The sequence below is a fragment of the Talpa europaea genome (genome assembly GCF_964194135.1).
Source record: "Talpa europaea genome assembly, chromosome: 9".
NCBI lineage: Eukaryota > Metazoa > Chordata > Mammalia > Eulipotyphla > Talpidae > Talpa > Talpa europaea.
This window is the reverse complement of record NC_140076.1, coordinates 65,943,990-65,971,949: the sequence shown is the minus strand read 5'-3', so window position 1 is coordinate 65,971,949 and position 27,960 is coordinate 65,943,990. Positions and strand designations below refer to the sequence as shown.

The 27,960-nt window shown below is 41.3% G+C and overlaps 1 protein-coding gene across 1 annotated transcript; it reads right to left on the bottom strand.

Annotated features, from left to right (window-relative positions):
• Positions 1–1,360: 1,360 nt before the first annotated feature.
• Positions 1,361–26,946, bottom strand: ATP6V0E1 (ATPase H+ transporting V0 subunit e1; the record flags this gene model as incomplete). Its single annotated transcript, XM_084241601.1, has 3 exons — positions 1,361–1,454; positions 21,714–21,761; positions 26,843–26,946. The coding sequence occupies 3 exons, from the start codon at positions 26,944–26,946 to the stop codon at positions 1,361–1,363; spliced, it is 246 nt and encodes an 81-aa protein (XP_084097727.1).
• Positions 26,947–27,960: the final 1,014 nt, after the last annotated feature.

Genomic DNA, 27,960 nt, shown 5'->3' with positions numbered 1-27,960 from the left:
CAACAACCAGCAGAAATGGTGTCACCCAGCAACCAGAGCTTGGTCTTCAAATCCCACTGTGATCGAAAGGAACCAGGGTCAACCAGACTTGGGGACTGACTAGTGAACCAGGGAAACTCTCTGTGGGTAACTGAGAAAGCAATCGGAAGAACAGCAGGTTCCAAGTCTGTGACAGTAAATATGCAAGAGGGGTGTGGGAGAGCTTGACATCTTTGCCAGAAAGTAAGGAAACACGTAAAGATTATTATCAAAAAGACATAGAAGCCAATACAGTAGGGCTCCCATACATGCCCCCCACCAAAAAAAAGACTGAATAGAAAAATAATAACAAATATAATTGATTATATTTAAAAAGGAAAGAAAAGCTCACTGGATACCCCAAAAGTAAGTTGGGCACTAACATTTTACTCTGAAAATTAAATTAATTAAATCGCTATTCTACTTTTCCTGTATAATCTATATTTCGAGGTTACCAAGTAATCTTGGTTGATGAGGGTTAAGTTCATCTTTATAGAAACATTTCACTGAATCAAATGTGGAAGTAATGAAAGAACCAGAAAATCACTATCTTGCAATTTCTACTGAAATGCTCAATTGGGGCTAAGCTTATCAGTGGGCAAAGTAACTGGATGAGAGGGAATATTACGACTGGAAGGACCAGGCTGTGGTCACCTGAACCCACTGATCACCTTAGGAACTCTCCCCAGGAGAGCCAGGTGTCATGAGTGGCCTGCTGTGAGGCAGTATGAAGTCACAAGTGCCACCTAAGAAGTAGACTTGCCAAAACAGACTGACCAGAACCTAGCTAAGCATTTAGAGCTAATCTCCATTCAGCAAAATAATGGACAGAGGAACAAACGAAATGACAAGTTTTGACTTGCAGCCAGTGAATAGAACTCAATGCTGTAGTTCTCCTTATCTCTCTGATCTTCAGAACCAAGTAAAACCTGCAGTTTAAAGACCAACGTTCTAAATATGTAAAGCATTCAGAAATGCCCTTAATTGTAAGTCTGTCAGCCACTGCTTAAAGTTGCTAAAATCCTGAAATGCCAAGTATAGACAGCCCTGTTCCTGGGCTGTGTTTGAAAGACTACATGCAGACTTCATTTATATTAATGGCAGGCTAAGAGTCGAATTTAAAAGGATCTATGGACAATTCCTTTGGTAAAGTGAACAGCCTATGTTCCAAATTTATTTCTGCTCTTTCCATCGTGTTTGCTTTCAGCAGCCTGCCCTCCCCAAGTGTTAAAATGGCTGTAAAATGCTGAGGAAACATCAAGACAAACTCTTGACAATGCTGATGAAAAGGCTGAGAGTATAGTCACCTCAATGGTTGACACTGGAGGGTGGGTCTTCTTCTTCAAGGCCAATGATGCTTGAGATACCAGATGGTTTCATTTTTCAACTGTGGTCCAAAGAGAGGGTTGAGTTGGGCCAGAATTGCAATCAGCCAACTAAAAAAATAATGGGGGAGGAAAAAAAACAACCAAAAACTGGTGAAATCATGTTAGAACATGACCATTTTCAATCAGGATGAAAAAAAGTGCTTTAATAAAGTGGTAATCTATTCTGTTTACACCAGACCTTTAGTACACTTAAAGTTCTTAAGACACACTGTGTTAAGGGAACGTGCCTCATAACAAAAGACTTATTAGCAGAACACACCCTGGCCTGTGATACAGAGAAGCGAGGTTTCATCACAGTCCCTCTCTGTCCTTTCTCTCACTAATTCTTTCCTGAATTCATGTATCTTTACCACAAAAGTATCTTTACCTAATCTCCATTTATCATCATCATCACAACTTCCAGACTTAGGGAAAATGGGTGTTATTTTAGCCATTCTCCAAATGCTAAGACCCACAGAGTCCTCCACATGCCCACTTCTCCTGGGACAGCCAAGGTTAAATTTCAGGCCACCAGCTCCCAATAGGACTGTAACACTTGAGCTCCCCTTCTCTGATCACCAGAACCACTAAAATATGTAACACATCTTTTGGGCCCCAGTGGAGCTGAACCAAATGGGCATAACTTCTTCTGCTCACTCCACAATCTAAGTAACAAGGCATTCTAATAATGGAGGAAGTAACACAATATTACCTCTGGGTCAGAAGCGAAAGAGAGCACCTAGTCAAATGTGTCTTTAAAATTTTCTTATATTACTCACAAAGTCCTGAGCAGATGTTTTATATGTAATCTAATTCATACCCAATGAAGTTTGAGAATCATTAAACTAACAAAGCAAAGAACAAAGAGACAAAAAACCAGAAGTCTAACCATTCAAACCATTGCATGTTTTACTTATTAAACAAATATTTACTTATTAAACCTGGAACCTGTGACCTACTAGGTTCCAGGTCACAGAAACACAAAGGAGAAACTGAGATGTCGCTACTTTCACAAATCTTACATTGTCAGGTAAGGATAAAGGCTAGGGAGGAGCAGAGAATGATGGTGGGAAGGGGAGCTACTCTGGGTGGTCAGGGAACACTTAAGTAGAGACCAGAAAGGAAGCAGAATCTGCCTTTCATTCCTATTCAAAATACATGAACTGATCTGAATTTCTCTCAAGGAGGGTTTAGGGGATGAGCCTCCATCTACTGATCTGGGATAATGGATTTTAGTAATTTAATCTGATACTGCTGTCCTTTCTCCATGAGATACAGGGAATTGCTTTCTAAAGAAAAGGAGATATATTGCTTCAGTAGTCTCCTGAAATTATACGACTTTAAATTCCCCCATAACCAACTAAGTTGTTATATTATTGGATCCTTCTTCCACTAGCTGTCATTATTAAAGATTCTTCCAATCAAAGAATCAAGAAAGTGATCTTAAAAAAAATGAACAATGATGTAAAATATATATAAATAAAATTAAAAAAAAAAAAAAAAGAAGAAGCTGATTCTGACCACCAATGAGTGACCTGACTGCTGGAGACTCCACCAGCTCTGGACCCGAAGCTTATGCCTCCAGAAACAAAACACCTACCCTCCCTATTCCATCCCACAAAAGGTGGTTTTGTGACAAGAAACATGATACCTGAGGAAATCAGGCCAAACAGATACCTCAAGCTGACTCACTTTATAAACAAAAAGTTAATTCAGATGACATTCTCTGATTTGTCCTTAGAACTAGAGTATTAAACACAAACAAATGCCAAGACTTGTAAGTTGAGTTTAGACATCTATTTGACACTGGAAAAAAAAAAAAGGCAGCTATAACAGCAGACACCCCAAGCAGCTCTGTGACTGCAGTGAACACTCATGGTGCAGATGAAGAGTCATGGAAAATTCCATAGACCCAGGACTTTCCCAATCCCGGCAGGCAATGGAAGTGAACTGGAAAGCACTCGTCTGTCCTTTCGTAAGAGTCTGAAACAACTGGCCACTGCTCAGAAATGCTAAATAACAAACATGGTAGGACAGAAACTAGTCTCTGTCTCCTTTCTTCATTCACCAAGAATGTCTAGTACTGAATAAAACCACCATCTCCCAGCGTTTTGTACCATGTTGGAGAAAGGCAGTTCTCAATTCTGGGTGCACATTGTCATCATCCAGGGAGTTTTTAAAAAATACTGATGCTGCTTTTCACACATACTTTCTCTTTTAATTCGTCACGAATCTGTTACGCAAACTGAGGCAGAGAGGGGCTAAAATGGTTGCTACACTAATTAGATGGTACTAGCTCCTGAACCAGAGATCAGGTTAATATAGAAGTTCCTTCTGAAATATTTTAACTGACCACATTTCAGAAGGTATCAATTTGGCTAAATCTAAACTGGGAGTTAAGAAAACAAAGCAACCATCTGCTGATTCTTGATTAAGTCCATCACCAAGCCCTTGGTACCTGAAGTAAAGAAGAAATATCCAGGCGCCTCCCTGGTGGCACAAGGGGTTAAGCATCAGTACAATGACGCTATCTGTAACTACTGCAGAGTTTGATTCCCAGGGAGGAAGGTGATCCACATGGTGCAGCAGACCTCTCCAGTCTCACCCACTGCTCCCCTCAGCAGTATATTTCGGTCAATCCGCCTGTTCCGCTCCCCACTCTGTCTCTGGTGAATCTTCTTACCCTGCCCTGACACCTGTGGCCTGTACCCCAGTTCTTGTATGCATAAATAAATAAATCTTTAAAAAAAAAAAAGAAGAAATATCCAGAAACAAGAATGAAGTCCATTTTGCTTGCTCAGGTTAGCACTCAGAAACTTTTTAAAATTTAATTTTACATATTATATTTAATGCTTTAAATCAAGCAAAACATTTCACTAAAACAAAGCAAAACAAAACAAAACAAAAGTCCTAAAAACCACGGTTCAAGAGAATTTCTTGGTAAACAGCCCAGGCCAGTTCGCTTGAAATTTCATGAAGGAATTTTCCCCCTCTAATGAGCTGAGCTCTGCCTGCCCTTCTGACTACTGCCTGATTTAAAATTTCCCTTCAAAGCTGATAAACACGCTGGAGAACTGAAAGGAGAGAAAAAAAAAAATCTACTCTGAATTGATGGAAGTGGGTGGAGGAAGAGCTCATATTCCAATGAATCTATTACTTCATGTGTCCAAGGAAAGAGAACTAAATGTACCCTTCATATTTGCCCAAACTGTTCCACATGTCTCCATAAGCTGAAGTCCAGCCTAATAATGAACCATCTGAGATTGTTCAAACTACTTTGGCAGCTACAGCGACGTCTTCAGAGAACTGCAGTGCTAGAATGGACCACAGGTCAAGTCCGTGTGCCTCATTTTAGCAGTGAAGAAACTTAGTCCAAAGGAGCTGAATATAGAGTGGATCAGTGAGAGAGTCACAAGGGAAGCCAGGACGCATGAGTCCCGCCATAGCAGGCTGCTTCTGTGGGGTGTGAAGAATGAGACCAGCCGAGCAGCTTAGGAATTCCTCATTTTGTCCACATTTACCAATACCATGCTCCACGTCAGACTCTTAAGGACCAAGACCCACGGGATGATGAGCATGTGAGAGACAAACCAAGGATAGAAGTTAAGCGTGGTCTGGAAGAGAAATGCACAAGAGCTTTCCTTTTACAAACAACTCCTGGCACTTAGGCGCTCAGCTCTTGATTATTAGAATTCTCAAAGCATAAATATGCCCTCCCCACAGGAAAGGCTATACCCAACTCCCTCTCAAACCTTGCTTTGTTCTTTTGTTCCACATTCTGACACGAAAACAGGGAACAAAGGCATGGTTACTGCTCAGTGTTGCACAGATCAAGCAGATAGCTGCCTGGCTTCCCTGTTGGAATTGGGAATCTCTGCTAGATCTTCTCTCTGACCAACTGTCTCTCTAGCCAGGGGGGTGACAGGAGTGACCTCTATCCATGGGGTCCATAAGGGACAGCAGATATGTAGAAGAGTAACTATCTCCTTCTCCACTGAGATGACCTCTGCCAAATCTCCTCATGCCAATCCAACGACACAAATTCTTTCAAGGGCAGCAACATTATTAGATACTATTTGAAAATACAGAATTTAGTGTCCGACAGGGCTGGATCTTCATTCCAGGCACATTAAATATTAATGAAGGAGCCTCCCTTGGTGGTGCAGGCGGTTGAGCGCAGCGCTGTGAAGCTGTCTGCAGCCTCTGCAGCGCCGGTTCGATCCCCGGCCACCTGGAAAGGGTCCCACATGGCGCAGCAGACCTCTCCTGCCTTGCCTGCTGCGCCCCTCAGCAGTGTGTTTCATCAGTCTGCCTGTTCTGTTCCCTGCTCTGTCTCTGGTGAATCCTCTCACCTTCCCGCGCATCTGGCCTGTACTTGGTTCTCGTATAAATAAATAAACAAGTAAAATCTTTAAAAAATATATTAATGAAGTGACTCCAGGCAAGTGACTTTACAACCCCAAGCCTGTTTCCCTTTTTATAAAATGAAGATAAAAACCCCTACCTTAAGAGGTTAAGCTGTTAATATATGAAAGTACTCTGTGTAGTAGATCTGTATAGTAGAACAAATAGATGTTCCAGAAATATTAGTTATTCCTTCTTTTTCTCTGTGAAAGTTAAAAATGTATTTAAGCCATGGAATGAAATACAACCTATTTACTTTACAGGGAGTTTTTTTCATGTAGCAATGAGTCATTCCCATCACCACCTCCTCTCCCGCCCCCACCCCTCTGTGGCAGGCAGAATTCTAAGATTTTCCCCCAAGATTCCCATCCCCTGGCGTACACACCCTGTCTAAACCTGGGATGGTGAACACGATGGGAGAGCCACTCTGGCAATTATGTTATGAGATACAGTTGGTTTTAAGAAAAGGAAGTTGTCCTGACTGGATGTGCCCTATCTGTCAGGTGAGCCTTAAAAGGGACCGGACTGTCCTTGATGAAACACATTTGGAGTAAGGGATTCACTTTCGAATGCGCTGCCCATCAGCTCAGAACGCACCGTTGTAACTTGTGCTCTGTAATAAACAACTCAATTCCTTTTTCTCCTTTAAAGGGAGCACGATGTTCAGCTTTCTCAGTAGAGGGAGCTGGAGGGACACAGGAGGCGTAGGCTGCAAGTTTCAGGAGTCCCTGTGCGAGGATATTTGGTGGAGCCTATGCAGCCTCACGTCTGGAACAGTCACTCTTTGACTGAGTAGGCTCACTCTGGAAACAACCTTTTTGCAGCCCTCTCTCGACTTGGAAACCAGAGGCCCTGCCTGGGCTCCATGCTTTGAAGCTGCCTGCTCACACTGACATAGGGGCTTCCACTGCACACCCATCATCCTCATCACCTGCTCCTTGCCTGTACTCCAGAGGGGGGCCTACTGCTTGCCCAGATCAACTCCTGACCACCTTCAGGAGGCCAAACCAATGAGCTTCTCTGCTACCTGGTGGTCTGAACCACATCTTCTCCAACAAAGTCTGACCCCCTTCCTAATTTGTCCTTCCTTGGGTACTCTCCCTTAGTTCTAGGATACCACAGAGTTTCCTTATAACTTACAGTCACTCTTGTCATCATCATAATAATTATGTTAAACTTCTCCTTATTGGACCCAGGCCATTAGTGAATGAGGAGGACCTGATAGAAAGGAGACTGTGTGTTGCCAGTTTTGAAGGTGGAGGGGCAGCATGGCAGGGTAAGTAGGTGACCTCTATAAGCTGAGAACATCCCCCAACTAACAACCTGCAGGGAAACAGGACTTTCAGTCCTACAACCACAAGGAATTGAATTCTGCCAAAGCCACAGCAGCTTGGAAGAAGATCCCCAAAGCAAAAAACTTATTTTTCATTAACCTAATACCAATCCTCTCTATTATAAACCGATCACTACCATAAAAACATACTCTATTTTTGTCAGTTCTAAACTTGAAGTCCCAAAATTTCCTTTCTTTTCCCCATACTTTCTATACCATGTCTTCCAGTTCAAAGTCTGTAACAATCCTCTTCGGTGCCAAATTATAAAGGAAAAATAAACCTTTCCATGTAATAGATAACAGTGTCCTGGGGTAGGTGCCTACATTTCCTTTCTACTATAAACAGCCAAGACAGTCAAAAATTTCAAATGTACCCATGAGAGAAATGTAAGCAGGTCTTGGACCTAAAAATTAAGTGAAGGCAAGTATCCAGAGAGGAGCTGCAGGTTAACTGTCCACACCTCAAAAGCAGATACTAAACCAAGTGAACTCAAGAGTTTTTCTTTTCAGACTCCCCAGAGCTGGGAAACAGTAGACAAAGTCAGGGCCCATACATGATAGAGAGTCTACTGTAAGTTTCACACACACCTCTCCCTTCAAATAAGCTAATACCCCAAGGGTTCACAACCTGTATAAACTTAAGTTTATACACAACCTGACTGAGGATGTTGTTCAGTTCATTTGTGGGGCAAGACAAGTGGAGAATAAGTCTTATGCTGTAATCATACTGGCTTGAAGTATCAAAAAATGAAGTTCAATGCTGCTAGAGCAGTTGGAAAGAAGGGAAATCTCAACAGCCGCAAAGAGGAGCCCCAAACTCTGTGTATAAATGCTTTACTTCTTAGCTGATCCCTGAACTATGTATATGCCAGGGACCATCAAGGACTGGTGGAAAACACCAGAGAACTGAAACAACAGAGCAGGGGATAGAGAATTAGGAGTCAGAAGTTAGAGGGGCTTGGTAAACATCTCATATTTTCCATAAGCCCAGAAGGGAAAAAAAAAGAAACTTCAAAATAGAGAACTCATTCAATTCTAAGGGTATACGTGAAATAGATCTGCCTCAATAAAGTATTATATCAATCCTCCACAAATTTAGGAGATTAATAATTTAACTGTTAGAACAACCTTCAACCTTGTCCAGAGGAGTAAATTAGAATCCTGCATCTCCATCATCTATAATATCTGGTCATTAGTAAAATACAGACATGCAAAAAAAACAAGAAAAGTGATCAACAGCCAAGATCAAGGGAATCAATAGAAACTGATTTCAAATAATACATGTTATAGTGAAAACATAATGACTATAAAGCAGCTATTACTTTTAAACAGTTATTATTAATGCTTAAAGACTTAAAAAGGAAAATTGGTTATAAAAAATAGATTAGCAATCTTAGAAAATTGAAAATATAAAAAATAACCAAATGGAAATTTTACCACTAAAATGTATGATATACGACTGAAAAATCTTTGGATGGGCTTAACAGAAGATTGGAGCTGATAAAATAAATTGCTAGTGAATAGAAAGACAAACAGAACCTAACCAATCTGAAGAAATCAGGAAAAAAATATTGGTTAAAAAAAATCAAACAGTCCAACAGGTATAACTGAAGTCTCAGGAAGAGAAAAAGAATAGAGCAGAAAATTATAAAAACTCAAATTTTCTCAAATTTGGTAGAAAACATTAATTTACATATCCAAATAGTTCAGCAAACCCCAACTAGGAAAAATTCAAAGAAAATCATACTTACACATAGTCAAATTGCTGAAAAGGAAATCTGATAACTTCCAGGGAAAAAGGATTGCATAAAGAGGAACAATTATTCAAATTACAGCTGGGTTTTAAACAGAAACAATGAGGCCAGAAGACAGATGGATAGTGGTTTAAAGTTGTTTTTAAAAAATTCTGTCAACCCAGAATTTTATATCCAGAAAAAATATTTTTCAAACACAAGAGTAAAGTAAAGACATTTCCAGATAGGTCAGAAGAACTGTCCTATAACAAACTAAATTCTTTAGGATACCTGATAGAAATTCAAATCTAAAAAAGGAATTGAGGAACTCTAAAACTGGTAAATAAGTGGACAAACAAAAAACACTTATTCCTTTTAATTTCTTTATAAGACATGATTCTTTTAGGTAAAATGTATAACACCGTAGTAGGGTTTAATAACTAAAAATGCAAATAACATGACAACTATAGCACAAAGGATGGGGAGAAAATGAAATTATATTACTGTAAAATGTTATATTGTACCTGAAAAGTTCAATATTAATTCTAAGCAGACTGTGGAAAGTTATGAATGCTTATTACAATGTCTAGATCAACACTAAAGGGTATAAAAAAGTATAGCTTAAAAAGTCCTTAAAGAAATTATAACAGAATACTAAAAATAGTCAAGGAACCTTAAATCAGAAATAAAAGGAAGAATAGAGGAAGAAAACGCAGCTGAGACCATTATAAAACAATTAATGAAATAGTGGGCTCAAATCTAACTTTATCATTGGATATGGAAAATCCACTTTCCCAATTAAAAGGCAAAGTGGGTCCAGAATGGATAAAAAACTAAGATCCAGCTTTTGCTATCTACAAAAAAAAGCCACATTCTAAGTATAAAAACACAGATACAATGAACATAAGAAAAGTGATACGATTATTAACAGCAAAAAAGTAAAAATCAAGGCAAGGAGTATTAACAGGAATAAAGACAGACAGAGGGATATTTTATAAAGATAAAAATGTCAGTTCATCAAGAAGACATAATAATCACAAATGTATACACTTCTAACAATAGAGCTTCAAAACATTTGATGCAAAATTCGAAAGAATTAAAAAGAGAAACAGAGGGTCTCCTTGGTGGCTTAGGGGTTAAAGTTTCAGCACTATCAAGTTATTGCCAGCCACCATGGCATGAATTTGATCCCCGGCAAGGGAGCTAACCCACATTGCACAGCAGACCTCTCCTGTCTTGCCTGTTGCTCCCCTCTGCAGTGTATTTCAGTAGATCCACCTATTCTGTCCCCCACTCTGTCTCTGGTGAGACCTCTTGCCCCTACACCTCTGCCCTAGACCCTAGCTCTTGTATGCATAAATAAGTAAAATCTTTAATAAAGAGAAACAGAAAAATCTAGTGATTTTTAACTCCCTCTCTTAGTAAATAATAAAAGTAGGCTAAAAAAAAAATCAATAAAGACTTATAAGATTTGAACTACCCTGACTGATATTTATGGAACACTACACCCAACAATTTTAGAATATACATTCTTTTCAAGTGCACATGAAATGGACATCAAGATAAAACATCTGCTGGGCTATACAGTAAGTCCCAATTGCCAAACACTGAAATCTTACAGATTATATTTTCTGCTAAGTTATCTACAAAAGCAACAAATATTTCGAAATTAAATACTATACTTCTAAAAATCACAGTACTATTGAAATTTGCAGAAAATAGCCAAAGCACTGCTTAGAAAAAATTTCACTGCAAAGATTTACAATCAGTGATCTAAGCTTCCACTTTTTGAATCCAGATAAAAAGCAAATTAACCCAACGGCAGGAGAAGGAAGGAATAAAAGAAAATCTAAATAAATGGAGAGCTATACCATGTTCATGATTGGGAAATGTGATACTATTAAAATGTCAGTTTTCTCCAATATAATCTATAGATTCCAAACAATCCCAATTAAAATCTCAATAGACTTTTTTGTAGCAAGTGACCAGTTGATTTTAAAGTTTATATGGCTGTTTTCAGAATAACTAAATAATCTTGAAGAACTAACATGTATTACACTTTCCTGACCTCAATATAAATCTACAATATTCAAGAGAGAAGAACGGTACTGTCACAAGGCTACGCAGATAGAGACCAATGAACAGAAGTGAGTGTCCGGGCAATAGACACACATATATGGTCAAATTATTTTTTTGTTTTGTTTTTAAAGATTTATTTATTTATGCATACAAGAACTGGGGTATAGGCCAGAGGTGCAGGGGGTGAGAGGATTCACCAGAGACAGAGTGGGAAACAGAACAGGCAGACTGACTGAAATACACTGCTGAGGGGAGCAGTGGGCGAGTCAGGAGAGGTCTGCTGCGCCATGTGGGTAGCTCCCTGGTCGGGGATCGAACTTGTGCTCCAGTAGCTGCAGATAGCTTCATAGGTTGCATCTTTTTTTTTTTTTAATTTTATTTATTTATTTTTTATAGAGGCATGTTTTATTTATTTATTTGTTTGTTTCTTTGTTTATACATGCACTGGGTACAGTCAGAAGCGTGGGAGGGTGAGAGAATTCACCAGAGCCAGAGCAGGGAGCAGAGCAGGCAGAAGGACCAAAGTACACTGCTGAGGGGAGCAGCGGGCGGCAGGAGAGGTCTGCGCGCCATGTGGAACCCTCCTCCGGTGGACGGGGAGCAGCCGGGGATCGAACCGGCGCCGCAGAGGTCACCGGCAGCTTCGCAACCCAGCGCTCACATAGGTTGCATCTTAACCCCTTGCGCCACCAGGGAGACCCTGGTCAAATCGTTTTGAACAAAGACAACAAAGCAATTTATGGAGGGAGAACAGCCTTTGCAACAAATGGTTCAGCAACATTTAGATATCTGTATGGGAGAAACAAAACAATAACAAAGCTTGACCCCACCATGATAGGGTCCGTGGCTCTGGGGGACAGATGGGCCTATCCGACAAACTCCACTGCCATGCCTTGGAGGAGAATCATCAGGTCCGAGTCCTGGCCTAACAACAGCAGCTCTAAGAACTAAGTTCAACAGGTCCCCTATGTTTGTTTACCTCAATTTTTGGCAGAATTCTAAACCTCCCAGGACCATTTATTATGACCCAAATTCCTTCTCCAGACTGCTTTGCTCATCTCACTGCTTAAGGCAACTTCCTATCCTTACACCCTGCAGGAGGTTGCTCAGTGATCTGCCACTGGCACACAGCTATTCAGACCTCCTATTCCTGCACTTTCCATTGTTTCAGCTTCATTGGACCCTGGCTCTCCCTGAGGCTCTCTCAAGCCTTAAAACTTGGCAATGTGGTTAGCATCTTCTTGATTGCCCCAGGCTGCCTCTAGACAATTCTCTCACTGTTTTTGAAAATCTAGCTTCTGCCTTCCAGTTTTATTAAACCCTCACCCCTTTCTCCCATGCAGTCACTCCTCATTTAACAGAAGACTTTGAGGCTGCCTTGCTCTGGCTTTCCTTCTCTGTATAACTCCTAAATGTCGGTATTCCTCAGGTTTGGCCCCATCGTCTCATCTATTCTATCTCCCTCTCCTCCCTCAAGGTTCCTTAAGCTCAGCACTATCGACAATTGGAGCCACATTCTTCTCTGCTGGGGGAGGAGGGCTGTCCTGTGTAGCATGGGATGCTTATGGCATCCCTGACTTCTTCCTACCACAGGCCAGTTACCCCAGTAAAGAACCACTGCTCGGGCAGTCATATCCACTCTCACGGCCTAACACATCTCTCCTTATGTCCAATTTCCTATTTGGTATCTCTGAGATGTCGCCCAGGCAGCTCAATCTTAGCATGTGCCCAACTGAATTTTTGTTCTGAAATTCACCCTTTCCCAGATTTCACTATCTTAGTTAATGGCCCAACCCCAAACCCTGGGAGTACTCTCTGGCTCCTTCCACATCCAATCCACTGTAGGAGCAAGAAAGTCTACTCCCAAGTTGTCTCTCAAATCTGTGCACCTGTCTTCATCTTCACTACCATCACCTCAGGCCACACCCCAAAGATCTCTCACCCTGTTGAATGCAATTATCCTCCTAACTGGTGTCCCTGCTTCTACTTTGGCCTCCAGTCCATTCTCTATGGAGCAGTCAGAATCTGCACCCCATCAAATCACTCCTTTACTAAAAATTATAAAAGATTTCCTAACCATTGGGCCTCCCCGGTGGCGCAGCGGTTGAGCGCTGGGTTGCGAAGCTGCCCGCGGCCCCTGCGGCACCGGTTCGATCCCCAGCTGCTCCCCGGCCACCAGAGGAGGATCCCACGTGGTGCGCAGACCTCTCCTGCCGCCCGCTGCTCCCCTCAGCAGTGTACTTCGGTCCTTCTGCCTGCTCTGCTCCCCGCTCTGGCTCTGGTGAATTCTCTCACCCTCCCGTGCTTCTGACTGTACCCAGTGCTTGTATAAACAAAACAAACAAATAAATAAATAAAACATGCCTCTATTAAAAAAAAAAAAAAAAGATTTCCTAACCATTTAATACAAAACCTAATCCCCTTACCCTAGCCCATAAAATCCTATATGACCTGGCACTAACCCCAAACCTACCACTCATTATTAAAGTCCAGTCATGCTACCCTCCCCAAACATCCCATGCTCTTTATCCCACAGCCTTGGGCACTTGCAGAAAACCCCCTTCTTTCAATTCTACCTCAGAGATTTCTGTGACCACACTGAATCTATCTCTTTCACCCACAGCTGCCCTTGCTCTCCATCACAGTACCCCTTTTGGCTCTTAAAGCATTTTTTTTTTTTACTTTGTCTATACAAATTTTCACTTTGTCCTTACAAAGAACAACTTTGTTGCTGCTGTTGTGAGTCTGTTTGTCTGACACCCCTCACTAGACCCTCAGTTCCTGGAACTAGGACAGCTCTGGGAGGACGGGGCTCTGGTTGCTCACTGCACACCAGAATTGGCACAGCAGTGGTGTTCTTGCAAATGCTTATTGGATGCATTGCAGGTGAAGATGGATAACAAGCTGTGAAACAAGTGACTATAAAAAGACACAAACAGAAAAACCCAATGTAGGTGTTAACCTCAAAACAAAAGGAGTTATTTCAACAACAATTTATTTAGAAACTAAGCCGAGAGAGCAGAAGTGGACTGTGTGTGCACTACCCTGAATCCAAAACTGATGACCACTTAAATAGCCTGTGGTGGACCACGCCTTCAATTCCCTGGGAGGAGGGACATTGAGAGAGGCAAGGCATGTTGGGTCATGTAGTATGCTGATTTATACATGCATGGACTCTTTTTAGGTTCTAACCTCATTTAAGTAGGGTTCTGAATTAATGTTCACAATGGGAATAAGCAAAATAGTTAAAACACATGATTCCCTCTGGTTATCCACGTGGAAGTTCTAAACTAACAAGGGTTAGTAGCTCATATTTCAGGAACAGATTTGAGTACCCCCTGTTCTCCATTATTGATGTCGCTATTTGTTTTTAAGAGTGGTCATCTCCAAACAAGACAGGATGGACATACATACACACACACCCCAATCTACAGAAAGACAGATGTATACAAAATACACCTCTGTCCTAAAGGAGCTCTGAAGCTAGAGGAAAAGATGGAAGCTGACAACCAGCTAATAGAAGTCCAAGTACAACTACCCAAAGAAGAGGGAATTTGAACATCAACAAGAATATTAATTATACTAGATTGAAATACATGAAATGTTTAAAAATAATAGATCATAATAATACTAACACAAACAAAAATCATTGCTCACCATTGGAAGATGCGAGGGAAACAATTCGTTATTTTGAAAACTGGTAAAAAGAGAAAAACCACACATATATTCTGTCTTCCCTTTATGAACTGTTTTTTAGTTATTTAGATAACGAAAGAATTGATGAAGCAAATCTCTATTTATGGACACTCTCTAGCTAATGGGTAAACAAATTAGAGCAGCGCTCCTGCCCATCTGTGACCTGCAGGTGCCTCTCTTTTTCTTTCTCCTTTTCCTAATAAACTTGCCCTTTAAAAAGGTAAAAGAAAAAGACCACCCAAGAAATTCTAGAAATAAAATATCAATGATGCCAACACAAAGAAAGATCAGACATTATGTACCCCCTGATGAACAAGGTCTCACCATCACTTATGAAACAGACCTACCAACAAATTGAACCTGAATATGATGTAGGTCCTAGGTAGGACTGCAAACTTAGAGGAAACACAGAAGCAAGAACAGGTACTATCTGATAACACAAAGGAATTAACTTTTTTGTGCATGATAATGGTACTGTAATTATACTTGAAAAAAGAAGGGTTATCTTTTAGAGATATAGATTGAAATATTTTCAGGTAAACTATTCTCTCTGGGATTTCCTTCAAAATAATCTGAAGTGGATGGGGAAATGTGTGAGTGTGAAAGTAGGCTGGCCATGAGTTGATCATTTTTGGAGGATGAGAGGCAGATGAAGATTCATTGTTCTGTTCTCTCTACCTCTGTCCAAAACAAAGTTCAAAACAAAAAGTTAAAAACAAAACAAAACAAAACACGTCCAAACTGTGATATAGTGAGGACTATCCCAGAAACCAAGCGGCCTAAGGCTACTTGATTGGAAACCAAAGTGGAGCACAATGGCTGGAGGTAATCATGTCCTGTGTGCAAACTAGGTCCAGAGCCAGGACCCAAAAAGGGCAGGCTCAGCACACACCAGCTAATTCCTTGACAACTGGGGTGGACTTCCTGTAGGCTGTGCATGTCCTTGTGCGGTGCAATGTATTAGAGAGCTGCAGGGCTGAGTGAGGGGGACTCATTTGGAGTCACAGAAAAAGAATTTATGTAAAGTTCTTTTTTGTTGTTTTTAAGATTTATTTATTTATACAAGAACTGGGGTATAGGCCATTTGCGTGGGAGGGTGAGAGGATTCACCAGAGACAGAGTGGGGAACAGAACAGCAGACTGACTGAAATACACTGCTGAGGGGAGCAGCAGGCGAGACAGGAGAGGTCTGCTGCATCATGTGGGTAGCTCCCTGGCTGGCCAGGATAGAACCCCCACTGCAGAGGCTGAGGACAGCTCCACAGCGCTGCGCTCAACCGCCTGTGCCACCAGGGAGGCCCTGTATGAAGTTCTTTGGGAAGTCAATGAAAGGGGCTGAGAAGGCAGTGACTCAAGCTTTCTAAATGTTTATTTGTTTACTGTCTGTCTCCCCTGACTAAAGAAGATAAGGTGGGGGTCCGCTTTGGTTATTTACCGGTATATATATATCCAGTGGCTGGTACATAATGCACACATATGTTGACTGAATGGAACTCTGATAAGGTCCAATAAAATATATGCTGCAGCATCCTAGTAAACAAATTGTGCTTAGTAGTAACATGGTTCTTTGAATCAAAATATATTTATTCTTAAAAATCAGGTACTATTCTCTTCAATAAATGGTGCTGGGAAAACTGGACTGCTACATGCAAAAGAATGAAACTAGACTACTACCTCACACCATACATAAAGATCGACTCACAATGGATAAAAGACCTGAATGCACACCTGAAACCATACAATACATAGAAGAAAACATAAGCAAACACCCCACACCATCCATCTCAGAAACATCTTTAAAGACTCATCCCCCAAAATAAAGAAAATGAAGGAAAAGATATACAGCTGGGATTTCATCAAATTAAAAAGCTTCTGCACAGCAAAAGAGACAATAATCAGGACGAAGGAACACCCCACAGATTGGGAAAAAAGATTTGTACTCCACAAAACTGATAAGGGACTGATACCGAAAATCTACAAAGAGCTTACATAACTCAACAACAAAAAAAATCCAGTCAAAAAAGTGGGCAGAAGAGCTAAAAAGCTAGTTCTCCAAAGAGGAAATGCAGATGGCCAACAGGCACATGAAAAAGTCCTCAACATCACTTATAATCAGAGAAATGCAAATCAAAACCACCATGAGACAGCACCTCACACCACTAAGAATGGCCAACATAAAAAAAAATAACAAATGCTGGTGAGGATGTGGAGAAAAAGGAACTCTCCTACACTGCTGGTGGGAATGCAAATTGGTCCAACCACTATGCAAAGCTGTGTGGAGGACCCTCAAATTATTAAAAATGGAGCTACCATATAACCAGCGTAGGAATCTACCCAAAGGACAAAAATGTTAATTCAAAAGGACACTTGCATGCCTATGTTCACTGCAGTATCATTTACAATAGCTAAAATATGGAAACAACTTAAATGCCCAAAAACAGATGACTGGATCAAGATGTGGTATATATACACAATGGAATACTACTCAGCAATCAAGAAAGATACATTTACGCCATTCACAGCAACATGGATAGAGCTGTAAGGGATTATGCTCAGTGAAATAAGTCAGAAGGAAAAAGAAAAATATCAGATGGTTTCACTTATGGGAGGAACACAGGGAAACCATACAAGGGATCGGGGAAAAAAAGACAAAACGAGCAGTCAAACTATAAATTGGAGACATTCACTGAGGAGGGGAAGGGAAAAAGATCAAATGGGAGGGATGAGCCCCAGAGAGTATGGTGACGGTTCACCAGTGTCTTGGTGGTGGTAATTTTATGGGAACAACACCTGAAGGGAGAAATGAAACACTGTACAAAAATTAACAATGATGTAAAAATATATAACAAATAAAATTTTTTGGCAGCAGTCTTTCTGCCCACCAGTCTTTCTGTGACTATGCAAGTGCTTCCTTTCACCAGCTCTCTCCCTCTGCAGGGCAGCAGCCTTCTCCCTGCCCATGACCTGTATCAGGCCGGGGCTTCTCTTCACTGACCTCCCTCAGCGTAGGCAGTTCTCCCTAAGGCTGCCCGCCTGCAGCCATGCAGGCCTCTCTCAGCAAACCTGTCCCTTTTGGGGCAGCTCTTTCTGCCCGCTTGTCTTTATGTAAGTGTCTTTTACTCTCCTGTCCCTTTCCCTAATAAACCTGTTCTTTAAATATTAAAAAAAAAAATAATTAAAAAATAAATTTTTTAAAAAATCAGATATTATTGGGCCTCCCTGGTGGTGCAAGGGGTTAAATCTCAGCACTATCAAGCTATCTATCGGCAGCCACTGCAGTGCGAGTTCAATCCTCAGTCAGGGAGCTAAGCCACATGGTGCAGCAGACCTCGCCTGTATTGCTCGCTGCTCCCCTCAGCAGTGTATTTCAGAAGATCCACCTATTCTGCTCCCACTCTGTCTCTGGTGACTTCTCTCATTCCCCACACCTCTGGCCTACACCCCAGCTCTTGCATGCATGCATAAATAATTTTTCTTTAAAAATCAGGTACTATTATTTTATATTTTTCTTGTCGATATTATGAGTTTTCAAAGCAAAGAACACAAAAATATTATGAGTTCATACACAGCATCTTATTTAAAACCCAAAAACACATAACATAATCAGGTCAAACACTATTCCTCCTAGAAGAACAAGTCTCCTGCCTGCTGGTCATATTCCCTTTTCTCTGGTAAAATTTATAATTAGTCAAGTGCTAAGAAGCAACTGTATCTTCACAACACAATACATTTCTAAACTACCCAGCAGTTGTGAGTTTTATGACTCTGGATTCACTATAGCATAATTCAGCATTAAAAGCTAACCTGAGACCAAGAGAAAGTACAGAACAGTAACTGACAGGAGTAAATCCTTAAAAAACAAAGGTCACCTTGTGCCACAAAGAAGGAACAAGAAACATAACATTCAGACTTTTCTCTGTGAACAATTAACACAAACTGGTTCTAGCTGCAAAGGTTCTGATTTACTCAGCATCCCAACAGTTCCAACCTTCAACTAGAACAAACTGGAAAGAGGAAAAACAGTACTACAAACAGAGGCTATATAAAAGTTCAGAATGCATTTCAAAACATGCCTTGTTTAGGAAATCCAAAGTGTCTTTGGGTGTTGCCTTATTTCAAGAAAATAGACTTACTAGTGTCAAACAGTAAAGTTTTTTTTTTTTTTAATTTCAAGTTTAACTTATTATAGGACCCCACCCCTTTGTGAAACAAGGGATGTGAAAATACTTGTGACTTGAATTCCACTATACGTGTCAGGCAGTTAATTGCATTTTATTTTTATTTTTTTTAAGATTTATTTATTTATTTATACAAGCACTGGGTACAGTCAGGAGTGCAGGAGGGTGAGAGAATTCACCAGAGTCAGAGCAGGGAGCAGAACAGGCAGAAGGACCGAAGTACACTGCTGAGGGGAGCAGTGGGCGGCAGGAGAAGTCTGCACGCCTTGTGGGACCCTCACCCAGTGGCCGGGGATCGAACCGGTGCTGCAGAGGCTACAGGCAGCTTCACAGCCCAGCGGCTCAACCGCTGTGCCACCGGGGAGGCCCAGTTAATTGCATTTTAAATAGGCTCTATGATCATCTGTCAAAGAAACAAAAGAAAAAAATTCATAAAGATTCTACTACCCAGCTCATTTCCTGTAAAAGAGACTCCAAGTATTTCATGCTGTAACACTGTGTATTACTTCTATCAATAACCAATGATAACACTGACCCAATGTCAATAGAAAGACCTCCAGGCTCTGGGACAAGGAACAAATTATCCATAATCCAGACAGTTCTCCATTGAGTCACTTAGACTCAATGAGAAATAATTTCCAACCAACACTCATTTTAACTTGAAAATGAAAAATAAGAGGTAAGAGACTGGTCGGGAAGGTTTTCTCTTTTTTATAGAGAATATTATAAAAATTAACCAAATTTCAAAGATGATGGAGGACCAGAAATCCTCAAAACATTTTTGTCACAACCTGGTTTAATCTCAAGTCATTCCTCTATAACAATTCTCCCATGTTAAAGATCCCACTACCACTGTACCTGCTCATGCAGCAGAAATCTGCAGAGAAAGAAAAAGAAAGGTCTTAGCAGTCAGAGGGCTACTCCTGGGATCCAGGATTGATAGCCAGCTCCTATGCTTGCATTTCTACAGGAGATGCAGAAGAGGTCAGGGCTCAATCTCCTTACTAAAATGATGAATCCCTGATGACAGAAGTACTTGCTCTTTTTCACTCCTCAGAACTAAATGCAGCTTAGTTCAAGAATTCCACTATATGCTGTCACACATTCATTCAGAAGGTTGAGCTTACCCTTCAAAAGCCTCTTTTACCTCTGTGACCTGAAAAAAAAGACTGAACAAGCCAACTGATGAAAATTTCATCATCTAAGCCTGCATGCAGAGGCAGCTGAACACCATCACTCAGCAAAGCATGTAGAGTGCTTTATGATCTGGCTTTAAACACTGTAACAAGTGACTGAATGGCTGGAAAGCCAAGATTCATTACTCTTTGTTGGGGTGGATTTTAATCAAGGCTGAGAATTAGAACTGGCTCATCTCCACAAACTTCTTTGAAAAAACTCAGTCAACAGCCTCAAGAGATAAGAAATTCATAGATTCAGAGTCACAGGTAGCCAGAGCCTTTCAACACAGGACTAGAACCGCTGTTTCCTACCTCACATGGGCATGAAACAACAGTCTGGTCAACACCAGTACATCCCATACAGAAGTCTTGGTCAGCTAGAAAGGACTCTTTAAAAAAGGAGTCACTGGTTCAAAATTCTAAAAAGAAATCCCGAGAGGGATGAATTTTATGGAGCATGAAACACATCTCAACTGAAAAAAAAAAGACACCATAAGACCTTTGAATACACTGAAGTGGTTATTTTCTCCATGAATTGATTAATACCCAGTTTTTCTCTGGGGCTTGACTCATTCCACTTTTCAGGCAAGGAGAGGACATAAATAAAAGTTGGAAACATCTTTAAAATAGTTCAGCTGCACTCCTGCCATTTATGACACTCATGACTATAAAGATAACAGTATTCAGTCATGTCCTAAAATGTCTTCATGCCCCAGTTTATAACAGGTATGTGCTCAATTCAAATATATGCTAATTATTATCATACTTTGATAGAGTATGCAATGAATTATTTTTAAAAATTGACCTCATTCTACTTGATTACAATTCTAGTGCAACTTTTGTTTGTCTGAAAAATAAATGATAATAAAAAGTAAAATGAGTAGGCTTAGCCACTTCACAACAGCAAAATATAACCTGTTCCTATACTAAGTTTTCACATTGTTAATATGATTGTAAGATGATTCTCCTGGGCTTCCAAATATGTTGTTATAGTATATCATCTACATGTAGAATTTTTTTTCTAATTCTTTCCTTTTCCAATTCTTAAGGCTCTACTTTTCTCTCCTGTGCCCTAATTATTTTCTTAAAAAAAAAAAAAGTAAAATATTAAGTAGTACTATGACAATTATCTGGTTAATTGTATGCTTTAAATTTGTACCATATAAATTGCACTTGTATTGCCAAACATCTGTACAGCTCTCATGCATATAAACAGAAGATATAAATAAGTGTGCTGGGCCTCCCCTGGTGGCACAGGCGGTTGAGCACCGTGCTGTGAAGCTGTGTGCAGCCTCTGCGGCGCCAGTTTGATTCCGGCTGGCCGGCGAGGGTCCCACATGGTGCAATAGACCTCTCCTGTCTCGCTCACCGCTCCCCTCCAGCAGTGTATTTCGTCAGTCTGCCTGTTCTGTTCTCCGCTCTGTTTCTGGTGAATCCTCTCACCCTCCCACGCATCCAGCCTGTACCCCAGTTCTTGTGTAAATAAATAAATATATCTTTAAAAAAATTGCTTAAAAGAAACTATAAAAAAGGAAAGAAGTGTGCTATTTGCAATCTTTGGACACTATTTCTAGATGTCACACGAGAGGCAAATGCAAATGAAACCAAGGTGTAAAGTTTCACAACAATCATTCTCCACTGATTTAATTTTCAATCACACACTTTATTGATAACCATAGTAACTGAAGAAAAATCTACTTACATACTTAGTAAGGAAACATACTTACAAGAGATAGCAGCAAACTGAACAGGTCACCAACATGGTGATGATAACTCTAAGAAAAAAAAAAACAAAAACATAAACAGCATTAGTTAAGTAGCCAACTAGACAGACGCTGTAGTATGGTTTAAGCCCACTTCCCAAGCTATCAGGACTGTGCACCAGGAAAATGGACCTGAATCTGTTCAAATCCCCAGTAGAGAGCAGTGCACTTTACAAAAGTCTAAGTTATTTAACATCTATGTTTAAAGGGATATATTTGATGCCACAGCTTAGATAACTAATCCCAATCCACCTGAAAAATAGACAGAAAAAGCCACAAAGATAATCAGATTTGACATCCAAGCAACTCCCCTGTTAGGTAGTATTTGCTGCAACAAAATGACAGCATATTTCTATTTTTTTTTTAAAGATTTATTTATTTATAGAAGAGCTGGGGTACAGGCCAGAGGTGCGGGAGGGTGAGAGGATTCACCAGAGACAGAGCAGGGAACAGAACAGGTAGACTGACGAAATACACTGCTGAGGGGAGCAGCGGGCGAGACAGGAGAGGTCTGCCTCGCCATGTGGGAATCTCCCTGGCCAGCCGGGAATCAAACCAGCGCTGCAGAGGCTGCGGACAGCTTCACAATGCTATGTTCAACCGCTGCATCACCGGGGAGGCCCTGACAGTATATTTCTAAAAACCTGACTCTAGCACTGACCTCTCCCATCTCTATTCCTGTCTGAAAAAGTTGAACCTGAATCTCTGATTAGTTGAATGTCAACATTTCTAAAATTGAATTCATGAGAATATCTTCCCATTTCTCTTTCCAAAGACTCCCCTTATCCATCTCCTACTCCCCAGAAGATGCTCTGCCATTTCCACTCCTTGGTTCATGCCTTTTTGTTCACCCCTTTTTGTTCATGCCTCCTCCAGACCCTCAGTCACCAATGCTGCCAATTAGTCTTCTGTGGGTTTCATGTGGGTTTCTTTCCTTCTAGTCCCAAGTTTGCACCAAAATTCATCAAGTTTACTTGGTTTAACTAACTTCCAGAATCAAAGCTTTCTTCTTTCTCTTTCATTTTGTCCACAAACACCCCTGATAACTCTTACCAAATGTCCTTTCATCATTTCATTCCGTGGCTTAACACTTTTCAATGACTTCCCCATGATCCATAGGATTACTTTCCAAAGGGGGTGGAGGGTGTCTCCACTCTCCTAGAGTAAGCAAGAGTATTTTGGAGAACACAGAAAGCAAATACTGGAACTCCTGTTACATTTACTTCATCCTTTAGAAAGTCTATGTATATGCACACGCGCACGCACATTTTCTGTGGTTGATATAGTGGCAGATTATTTGATTCAATTGTACAACAGACTTTCACTGAGTGTCCAGTAAACGCCAGGCTCTGGGGGGAGAGCAGTGAATAAAATGGATGTAAAAACCCTGCTCTCTGAAGTTTACATGACAGTGGGGGAGAGACAACAAACAAGATGAGCAGTAAACAAACAAATGAACCTTCACATCAATCTATTGTGAGTATGGCAGCTGGTCAGTAAGTACAAAGGATTTGAGACACAGACCTGAAGGAGTTGAGGGAGTGAGACTTCCAGGTAGGGGAAGAGCCAAGCAAAGGCTGGAAGGGAGAGTGTACCGTGGGTACCTGGCATTCAAAGAGGGAGGGAGGAGGATGGAAGACAAATTTAAAAAAAGAGGACAGAGGCCTTTGTAGCTGAGCTGAACAGAGGAGCTGAACAGGTGAGGTCAAAGGCATCTCTGAAAAGACACAGGTTTTTTTACTCTGCGTGAGAAGTGAAAGCTGTATGGACAGATTTGAGAAGGACTGAAAAAATCTGATTTAAATTCTAGTAAGATCTGACTGCAGGGTGGAAAGAGATTGGGGGAAGTGAGACAAAGAGAGAAGTAGGGAAAACAGAGAGTGGGGGGAAATGGCAGTATATCCATAGATCAGGCTGGTAGCAGCACAGGTAGTCAGAACTGGTCAGATTCTGGACATATTTTGGGGAGATCTTCAAAATATGTAATTTATACATTATGCTTAGCTTACGTAAATATGTATGGGGGTTTGTGCCAACAAACAAACAAAAACCTTGACAGTTGCACAAGAAAAATGTTTGAAGCTCTGTAGAATCAAAGCCAACCTTTCCCTTGAAATCAACCCCACACTCATCCTCACTTCTCTCTACTTTCAAACAATCCTGAAGACAGGTGCCCTCACTGTTCCCCCAAACACATCATCCTTATCACTCTCCATTCTGAGGTTTGCTCATCTTCCATCATTCCCCATGTCTCAACCAGGAATTCCTCCCCCGACTTTTATCTTCCCCAAAAGACCACCCTAGAGAGCTGAAACAGCTGAGCCTCCTTTGTATTAGCTGCTTAATAATCTCCTCAGTAAAGCATCAAAACTCCCTCAGTAAAGCATTACCTCTGGATGTGCTGCTGAAGTATTTAAGAGTGAAGTGCCAAGTGGATGCAATTTTCCAAATGATTCATCAACGTTATGTCTGTATGGACATAAGTACATACACATATTCATAGACAAAGTGAATATTAACAGTTATTGAAATATAGGTGGTGGTATATGGCACTCACTGTATTGCTCTTTCTACTATGTCTGAAAAAAGTGGAAGTGAGTGAACCTCCACCACCTTAATGCCCACATGACTTCCTGTCCCTTCCCCTCCCCCACAGCTACTGCTCAGGGAACCATGGTGCCACTTTTAGAGACTCTGTGGTTCCTTAAAGAGAAAAAGGAGAATCACAAAAATCAGGAAAGCTGATTCTGGGAATAGACTTGATTTTATCTGGCCCTTCTTCAGTTGCAGAAAAGAATGAGCGTAAGAAGCTGAGTTTACCTTATACAGGCACACATTATTTTACTGCATTTTACATTATTGCACTCCACAGATTTTTTTTTTTAACAGATTGAAGGCTTGTGACAAGTCTATCAGCACTATTTTTCCCACGAGGATGTGCTCACTTCATGTCTGTGTCATATTTAATTAAGGTCTGTGCATTGTTTTTTTAGACATAATGTTACTGCACACTTAATAGGGTATAGCATAGTGTAAAAATCACTTTTCTATGCATCAGAAACAAAATAATGCCTGTTACTCACTCTATTGCAGTGATCTGGAACGGTATCTGTGGTATCTCTGAGGTGTGCCTGTACTATTCCAAAGAGTCTTTTCCCTTTTGCTACACCAGTTTCTGAAAACTGCACCAGCACACAATTTAATGCATTTTGATGTGCGAGTATCTCAAAAAAAGAGGGTGTAACATCAATCTTCATCCCTTCTCACACAGCACTTTTACTAGCTCCTTAATGAAAATGTTTTTAATCCTTCAATCAGAAATGCTTGCCTGTATTAAAAATTCACCATAGTCCTTGAAGCAATTCAGTTCCTTCGCGTATTTCAAAACAAATTGATTTGCAGTCCTTTCAAGAGGTCAAAGAGAACAGGCACTAATTCAGTACTAATATTTCCCTTTTACAATGAGGAAATAGGGACACGGAAAAGTTAACTCAACTGTCAAGGTCACAGGGATCCTCCAGCTAGGAGCAGTGTTCTCTAAGTGTAATACAGTAACTGAGGACCTGTTTAATCCTGCCAAGAGCAGGAAATGCAAGGATTGGGGTGGAGGTTGCAAATCAGTCCAGGATAATATATCAGCAGCAGGTCAAATACCTGAATCATGACACCTGAGCTAGAAAACGAGTAGTCTAGCAAGAGAGGGTTTCATTACCCTGGATAGTAGCAGTGGCATGAAATGCCAAGGTGAGGCATCAGTGGGCCCCAAGTGGGGGCTGGGGGTGGAGACCACAGTCCTTAAGAAAGAAATGGTCAAAGGTATCTGCACACTAGTAAGAGTCCCAAGGTTGGAAAAACAGAGCAGGGGTGATGAAATAGTTGAAGACAGAAACACAACACAAAGAAGTACTTTGTTATTCTGTAACCCCAGTAGGAGAAGCAAGTCTAAGAAAATTAGATTTCGTTAATACAAGTGGTTTTAATAACCCCAGAATTCTGATACTACATCATCAATTACAGATTGGAGAGAGCACCCATATAACTACTATTTCTCCTTCTTAAAACAAATTATGATTGATTTTTAAGCTTGAGAGAAGTAACAGGTCTATACAAGATTATTCCAAAGAGGGTCAATTTACTTAGTATTGCACTTTCTTTCCTTTAAGAAAGGGAATAGAATTATCCACACAACAGATATTTATTGAGTGCCAACTATGCATGCAAAGCACTGTGAAGCCACCAATTAGTTTCAAAGAATGAAGCAAGAGATGGTGTTTCTGACAAACTGTGGCTTCAGTCTAAGTTTCATCCCACATGATCCTGGGCTGCCAAAGACTAAAAAAGCAAAAAAGGAACCAGAAAGGTTGTTCCAACTCCCCTTTGTAGATAAGGCTGTATTTTAGACTACAATAAACAAGTTTATTTACAAAACAGATGAAACTCTATTTAACAAAGAATTCTGGGGAATGAAAGTCTTCCTGAAGCAATCATTCTAAGAACTTGTTTTTACTCACATACAAGGGCGTAAGTGCCCCCCAAAAGATATGACGCAGGGGTTTCTAAACAATACCTCCTGCTCTTCAGTAATTAATCCTGCTTTAGATCAGGCCGCAAGTAGCTCCCGGCGTCCACTAGAAGCAAGGCCCGGGCTCAACGTAGTTGCACAAGCTGGTCCTGTTTAACTGCGACAGTATGCGAGACACAGTGGGCAATTGGTTTTTTTCCTTTTATCCTTTCCTTTAAAGTATGGGCAAACGAGGCCTCATGAGGGTGGAGAACAGGGCTAAAGGGGCGAAAGTCGTCTTGGAACCAACCCCAACTTCTTCTGGAGTCTGTATAAAGACCCATTTCCGACTGCACTCTCCCCACACAGGGCCGTGATGAGAAAAATTGCCCTGAAACCCCTTCCCAAGGAAGGGCTGTCGGCAACCACGATAGGGCCAGGGGACACAGAAGCTGCAGCCATAAGGATTCGGAGGCTCCACCGGGTCGCGGCCTGACTCTGAAGTCTCTGAGCCGCTCACGTCGCCCCCTCCCCCGCCAGGCCGGCTAGTCCGCACTGCGAGTCCCTCCCGAGGCGGGCCTCGCGCACTTACCCCCGGTTGGGGCCCTTTGGGATGAACCAGGGCACCAACAAGCCCACGAAGCCCCAGAACACGGTCATCACGATGACAGGTACCGCGATGCCGCTGTACGCCATGGTTGCCTCCGGAGCTGCCGGCCCCTGACCTGCCGCCCCACTTCGGTCCCACCCGGAAGTGTCAACACCGGCCGCGTGACCAGCGCGCGCTAAGCCCCGCCTCCCACGCCCCACGTGACCCGGGCGCCGGACTCCGCCCCTCCGGGCGTCCGGGAAACTAAGCCCCGCCTCACCTGGCGGGTGTCGGAGCTGAGGCTTGAGGATGTCCCTCACCCCATTGATAAGGTTATGCCACCAGGGACTCAGCAGTTCTCTCATAAGGACATGGCCCTTTGAAGAACAGAGCGTGGGTATATACAACTTTATCTGAACTTAATATTAAGTTGCTGGTTTGAAATCCTGTGTGCCAGAGGCACTACCTGAATCAATTTGAACACCACTAGATTTGAACACCACGAGGTGTTTATAATTATTATCTCCACTTTGCATTTGAAGAAACAGGCGAGGGAGGAGGGGTGTGTGTGTGTGTGTGTGTCTTAAGTATTTTGCCCAAAATTTCATAGCTAGTAAGTAGCAGAGCCCGTATGGTGTGATTTTCAAGGCCAGTGCTCTTAACTACTGCACTACTGTATAACTTGTTATTTAGGCCAGTGTCTGTCTGGGGCTACAGAAATCAATCAGATCCCCTTTCTGGAAGTTCACAGGGGGATGAGGAGACAGACTTGCAGCAGATCGCTCAAAGGTAACATGGACAATCATGCACCACTTTCCACTCCAGCCAGTCCTGAGTTGTGCCTCAAAAGAAGAGTAGAATAATAAGAAGATAAATGTGCAGTTTCTAATTGCTGAGGTTTTCACATATGTTAATCACAGTTGAGACAGCCCTGGAACGGTGGAGGAATCCTATTCACAGAGAAGGAACTTGATAAAGCGCATAGGCAAAAGCAAGATGGACAGTGAGTCTATCAACACAATACAATGTGCCTTACCATGGAGCAATTTCCTTGCAATATCCATATTTCCTTACTGTGAGTTACTTCCTGATTCTTTCTTCATCCAGTGGAGCAGATTCTT